The 7,500-nt window shown below is 40.2% G+C and overlaps 1 protein-coding gene across 1 annotated transcript in view; it reads left to right on the top strand.

The window, feature by feature from the left end:
- The first annotated feature begins 6,735 nt into the window (after positions 1-6,735).
- The window catches only part of LOC119573968, a 7,927-nt gene continuing 7,162 nt past the window's right edge, over positions 6,736-7,500 (top strand). The window contains exon 1 of the mRNA XM_037921069.1: positions 6,736-6,786. Within this exon, the coding sequence (XP_037776997.1) occupies positions 6,736-6,786 (51 nt within the window). The remainder of the gene's footprint in view (positions 6,787-7,500) is intronic.

Raw genomic sequence — 7,500 nt, 5'->3', positions numbered from 1 at the left:
AAACAACACTCTGAGATTCAGGACCCACCTCAATATGATGTAATAAAAGAGTATAAAAAAAAGGAAACCACCCTAATGGCATAAAAGCATAGCAAAGTGGAATTTTTATGTTTTTTCGATCTGTCTCCTACATTCATCGAAAGAGAAATCTTTATAAATCTTATACCAAGCTATAAACGCTACAGATTTGACCACCTACTAAAAGATTGCAAAGAACCAGACACCTACAAAAATTGGAATGTGCCTCCAAAGAGCATACATACTACGATTGCAGGGAAAACATCAATCAATCCCTAAACTGCAATAATAATCACCGACCTTTGGACGCAAAATGCCCGAAACGAAAAGAGATAATAAAGGAAAAAACGGCGGCGGACAGAGAGAAGCCAGGCCTTACTCCAGACAACCTATGCAGGGGCAACAGCGATAATGATCTTTCAAACTGAAACGAGAAGAGAGGGATCGCCCATCATGGACAAGGAAACGATAATCAGCTCTCTCCCACTGAATGCAGCTGCTTGCATAATGAGTGCCATATTTGTTTGTGCACAGACAAGAAATCAGCGAACCAGGCAGTTTCCAGAATATGATTGACGAGATGCACTCCCTTAACACCTCACCTAAGGTCAGATTCCCTGACCGAATACATGCCACAGAAATACTTGATACAATGACGACGCAAGGCGAAAAGGAAGGAATGGATCACGAAGAAGGAAATAATAAGATAAACAGAGAAACTACGCCGACCCAGAATAAAGGACTAAAAAGAAACATCAAGGAGAGACTGACGAGGTACGAGGAGTACCGCTTCCCGCCTCCAGCAAGCGTCATGAACGCCAACAACAAAATCAAGAACCCCAACAGCAGATACCAGTCTTTGCAAGGATTTACGAAGCAAGATTTCAAAGAACTCTCGAACATGTTTTTAACAGAAAACTCTAATACAATATTGGTTAACTCATTCTACAAAACTGGGAAATTATGAAGTAGTTCGGTTACAACGTTTACCAACGAAACATTAAATGAAGGAGACGTCGGTGTTGCCATTGCTATTAAGAGATATATAAAGCACATACTTCTCAATGACTTTAATGAGGATTTCCTTGCACTTGAACTGGAAACAAATCAAGGAAATTCGTTCTCGGGACGGCTTACCTGCCAGCCAGTTCCCATACCCGGACTTAATGAAAATAATGAGGAGAAAACTCCATACATTTTTACTGACCTGAATGCTCAGCATCGTACGCTCGACCAAAATAGAAATAATCATATAGGCAGTGAGTTGGTAAACTTAATCCATCGGAATGTTATCAATCACATTGGTCCAGACTTTGACACTTACGTCAGCAGGAAAAGAGGGAAAGGGCGCCCAAACATCATACTAAGTAATAAGAATATAGACATGAACTCCGCCATCCAACCCCTAGCAACATTGGATCATATCTCTTGTTTTCTCCCTGGCAATATCATCAGTCATGATCTCGCAAACAAATGTTTGATTATAAAACGGGCTGGGAATTGTTCAGGAGGAACAATGTATGAAGCAGCTCACAGAATAACACAGTTGGCAAAGGATGCACAGATTCCAAAATTAATAAGTGATATGCAACTATTGAAAATAAAAGGAGTTCCTAAGAAAAAATACACAACTCTACCTCACCTCTAAAAAGCAACTGTCTTAAACTGCTACAATGGAGATACAAAAACATTTTAGAGATCCCTGTGGGTTGTGATACTGAAGTGAGTTGTGATAATGTGGCATGTTGTGATGCCTTTACATACAGGTTGTAATGATAGTTTTACTGTATGTATATTGTGATAACTATGTGATCTTATTATACACTGCCTTTTGTGTGATATGTTACGCCATGTGAAATGTAGATTATGTTTAGTTTATATTGCTGTGTAGCATATTGCCTATGTAAAAGAATGAGATTCTTTGTATGATTTGTAGAATACAATAATTTATTTTGTCACGTTTGGCAGCGATAGTTTCTTTGGCGGAGCCTGGCTTGTGGGGCAGAGGAACATGAAGAATTCCCTTTTATTTTTGTAAGAGCTGTTCTCCAATTAACCTACTTTAGTTTTCATCAGTGTTTTTTTTTCACCCTCAAGTTTCATAGAATCATAAGGCAAACAATCACAGAACATCTCGGATGGCCACCACATCTTCACAGCCAGTACAAGCAACAGTAGGAGGACCTGAAGGAAGAAAGCATAAGGTTATCCACTAACCACTGTAATAAACCTATACAAGAAACTAAGATCGAGTGCAACATTCCTAACAAATTCTTGAAAAAAATGAGACGCCTGAAGGGTAGCAGTCACTAAGAAATGCCTTATTTACTAAACTTCAGGCATGAAAAAAATATTAGAATACCGGAAGGAATAAGAGACGTTTCAAAGTTTCTGGGAAGAAAACTACAAAATCAACTTTAGTGAGAATTCATAACCTGCAGAATTTGCAGCATGAAACCACGGTCGACAATTATGCCACAGACAACAGGCGCAGACTACTGCCTTACAACCAGGCACATGCACATAGACTTGTTGATAACAATCCTCTCACAAGAAGACATCAAGTCTGTAATCATCAGTTATAAGGACAAAGCCCTGGCCAAAGCGGCGTACAAAAGACAGCGATGCAGCATCTCCCGGCTGTCACCATTGAATAATTAAAGAACATTGAACTGGGCTCTTGCGATGGGCTATTTCCCAACCAGTTTTAAAAATGACATAAAGACATTAATACCGAAGGCAGGAAAGGACTCCAGTTAAGTTGAAAACTGCAGACCAATATCTCTACAAAAATACCTGGCAAGATCTCCGAAAAGATTATCAACAAGAATAAAAACATACATGGAAAACAGCAAGGATTCTGGTAAAGAAAGGGCATGCAACAAGCCATAACTTCAATATATGAAATCACTGCAATCTCACAAAGAAAAAAGACAGCAGTGCAATATAGTATGTCGTGATATAGCGTAAGTCTTTCGGCAAACTACGGAGGCCAGGACACCACTTGAAAATTCTTTAGTTAAGTCTCCTTGATATCAGGGAGAAAATTCTTTTTGTAGAAGATCGCACTGCAGCGATAAGAATGGGAAATGTAATGGGGCCAAAGCTTCCTCTGCTGAGCGGACTACGTCAAGGGTCAATATCAAGTCCAACTTTATTCATCTTCTGCACGGCGGACATTGAAATGCCGAAAAACAATTGTGCAGAGGGAAGTTATGCAGTAGACAACACCCGGATCATGATATACCCACTAAGTTCTGAGGACATTTAGCAACAATGACAGCAAATGAAACAGGAAGGAAAAATGAATTCGAAAATCCAAACCAACAAAAAATAAATTCCAATTATCTCTGTCTCAGCAACAAAACCGAGGGACGCGATTTTCGGCCACGAAAAAAATACCTTTTAAAAACAAAGTAACAATACTTGGCATGGAATCTGGGACTCGAAGAGTATCTACACGCAGTATACAAAACTAAGACGTTTCAAGAAAATGAGGTAAAAAATACTACTACATTTCTGCAAAACCCTTATCAGAGCCACCATGGAATACCTATACATGTAGTCCAAAACAAACATAACCAAAATGCAGCAGTTCCAAAACTCGGAACACGAACAGCAATAAGGGGAAACTAGGAGGATAATCTACTATCAGTAGCAGAACTCCACAGCAAATACTAGATGGAACTAGTAAACACTAGACTCTACATACTAGCAAGAAAATCCAGGGACAAACTAGCGATCCTGGACGAAGGGCTAACAGCGCTCACTCGCGGCGAACGGCAACCCCGCAGAACGACCACTACTACTGGTGCCGGAGAATGGCACCACGCATCGAACACGGAGAGGCGATCCCAGACATGCAGCAGCCGTCTAGGAATCAATTAGTGATAATGTAGTGAGAGCTACTTGTACCTGTGAAATTACTTCAATCTCAACTTTGTAGGACAAAAAAAAAAAAAAAAAAAAAAAAATATATATATATATATATATATATATATATATATATATATATATATATATATATATATATATATATGTATATATATATATATATAAAGCAAGGTAAAAAAAAAGTACGTTTGCCCTACTACTTTCAACGCCTCTCTCTCTTTCTCCTTTATTTTCCAAGCTTCTCTTCGCAACAATGTCTAGCTTAACCTACAGGGTTTCCCATTTTTCCTATCCTGCCGAAGAGAGAGAGAGAGAGAGAGAGAGAAAGAGAAAGACAGAGAGAGAGAGAGACTCTTTATCAGCAGATGTTTTGATTTTCATGTTATCTTTGTCTGTTTATGTATCTAGATTTGCATCTGTTTAACGTCGATTTAATTTTCAGCAATATCCCTTACCGTGTAGATGTTGAGATGTTTCTTCCTTTCTTTCTGTTCTGTGTTCAGCCCCGACCCGGACGAGGAAGATGAACAAGGAGAAGAGGCAGAGGCCCCGCAGAGGGAGGAGGCAGACCCCGGGGAGGGCGGCGGCTCCGTGGGGGGCGCCGGGCCCACTTCTGAGGACCCCAGCGCCGGCGCCGCCCTCAGGCCAAACAGGCAAGGCTGCGCAGGGAAGGGGAGAAAGTAGGGAGAGAGACAGACAGACAGACAGACAGACAGACAGACAGATAGATAAATAGACAGAGAGACAGACAGACTGATAGATAGACGGACAGATAGACAGACGGATATATACACAGACAGACAGATAGACAGACACACACAGCGATAGACAGACAGAAAGAGAGAGAGAAAGACCACTACAAATCAGCGAGAGGCCAGAACGAAAATTTGAGAAAAAACAAACTTCTCTTAGTTACACTTCTCTTACTTCGCTCTTCCTGATCTCCCTTTCTTCCGCAGGACTCCTGACACTCACGAGGGAGACGCAGGTGATGAGGAGGAGACCCAGACCATCACTGCTCTCCAGGCACAGGTCAGCTCAGGTCATAGTGCGAAGCGGTACCCACTTTCCGTTTTCTCTCACATGTTTTGTACTTTCACTTGAACTTCAGGCTGACTAGTGTCTACCCTGATTCTTTGTAAAGCACAGTCCTATTTATTATCCATGCTTGCACTCTTGCATTATATTTATGGCTTGTACCCACGCTTTCTACTCACACCTTATGAATACGGTGAAAATAACGTCTTCATAGATTTTAGTGAGGACACCACAACATCACCATGCGATACAGTGCAGCGATGTCAGCACTTCAAATAGGTAGATATAATGAGAACGTTACAAAAAACATGATGCAGTCTGAGAAACACCGCGAAGAATAGCCTCCGGGCTAGTACAGTGGTAACGTGTCGGCCTCTCATCCGAGAGGTCGGCAGTTCGTGTCCCGCCTAGGCGCGAGAAGTTGCAATTGTCGCCCGGAGGTTACTGCTGTGGCTGGGCACCACGGCGGGTAAGGACTAGGTTCAGCCGGGTCAGCAGCAGCTGACACACGTGAGTGAGTCGGCATCAGTCGACACAGGCCGGGCTCCCCTCATGGTATAGCCCGGGCGAGGCTAAGCTTCGCATATCGGAATTATCCTTACCGCGAAGAACCACATTAAGAACATTATCACAGCAATGCATTCTAGTGAGGAGAATAAATTACGATACAGTAACAGCACATTCACCCTCACCCCCGTTAAAGCGACAGTCACCCCCCTTTAGGTGACAGAACGTTCACCCTCTATAGTGACAGCAAATAAACCCCCCTCAAGTAACATCGCATTTACCCCCCACTCCCCTCTTGTCCTCCAACAGGTTCGTGAAGCCGTCGCTCGAGTGGGAGCAGCGGGGAGGAGTGGAGGAGGAGGAGGTGGAGGTGAAGGTGGAGCCTCTGAGGCCGACCTCGACGTGGGAAGAGAACTCAAGTGGAGGAGAATGGCTCTCACTCGGCTCAAGGATTACAGGAACAGGGAAGATTCAAGGACGACCAGGGTAAGTGGAATAACACATTGATAAAGACAGCAATAAGAACAATGCTGATGGTAGTAACATAATAAAAAAAACAATAACATTAGTAACAAGGACAGTAATGGTAACAACCAAATTACAATAACAAAACGTCAGTAACAATAATAACAAGAGCACCAACCACAATAACAAATGACAAAAAACAATAACAATAACAAAGTGTTATAACAGTAATAACAGCAACCACAGTAACGTCAATACACACAACAGCAATAACAGTGATAAACACAACCCATAACAACAATAACAAAAAAAAAACTACTACTACTACTGCTAATAATAATAATAATAATAGTAATAATAATAATAATAATAACAATAATAACTTTCGTGATTAAAGTAACCCCAGCTCAACCTCTTCCCTCCCCTCCCCTCCCCTCCTCTCCCCTCTTTTCCACCCCTCCCTTCCCCACTAACCCCAACCTCCCCTCCCGTCCCCCTCCCCAGCTAGTGGACTACAAGGCCAAGCACTCACTCCCCCTGGAGGAAGGAGGTCACAAGGACGAAGGCGGCGGCGACGGCGGAGGAGGAGGAGGAGGAGGAGGAGGAGGCGGCGGCGGCGGCGGCGGCGGCGGCGGCGAGGCCGAGCCGCCCTTCGACATCGAGAACGAGGTTAAGGTTCCTCCTCCGAGTGTGAGCGTGAGGGCAGTCGAGGCTCAGCTGTGGACGCTTCTGGGAAATGTGAGTCGATCGATGGCGATGATATAGATAGCGGTTATAATGATGAAGATAATGATAATGGTGGTGATGAGGACCATGATAGTAGTAATCAATACGACGAATATAATTGTAATAGCTGTAACGACAGTATTTTTTCAGCAATAATTGTTGTTGTCATGGGAATTACTGTATTATAATGATGATATAACAATAATATGGATAATGATATTCTAGGTTATACAACGTGTAATAGTAACAATAATGATAATGGCAATAATAACAGCGATAAAGAGATAGTGATTCTGATAATAATGATAATGATGATAATAATAATGGCAATAAAATAGTGATAATAACAACGATAGTAATAATGATAATGATAATAATGATGATGATAATAATAATAATAATGATAATAATAATAATAATAATAATAATAATAATAATAATAATAGATAATAGATAATAATAATGATAATAATAATGAGAACAATAACAATAATTATAATAAAATTATGATAATGATAATAATGACGATAATATTGATGATGGCCATGGTCTTCTTTATGATAATAATAATAAAACATACTATAATTAGTATGATCATTATTATTGTTATTGTTATAATAATAATAATAATAATAATAATAATAATAATAATAATGATAATCATTAACATTATTATTGTTGTTGTTTTTATTATTATCATCATCATTATTATCATCCTTATCCCAATATTTTTGTCATTTTTCATATTTTTATTATTATTATTATTATTATTATCATTATTAATATTATTATTATCATTATTGTTATTATCATTGTTATTATTAGTATTGCTGTTATTGTTGTAAAATGATA

Source organism: Penaeus monodon, chromosome 6 (genome assembly GCF_015228065.2).
Source record: "Penaeus monodon isolate SGIC_2016 chromosome 6, NSTDA_Pmon_1, whole genome shotgun sequence".
Classification (NCBI taxonomy): domain Eukaryota; kingdom Metazoa; phylum Arthropoda; class Malacostraca; order Decapoda; family Penaeidae; genus Penaeus; species Penaeus monodon.
The sequence above is the reverse complement of the archived record's forward strand: the minus strand, read 5'-3'. Positions and strand labels throughout refer to the sequence as shown.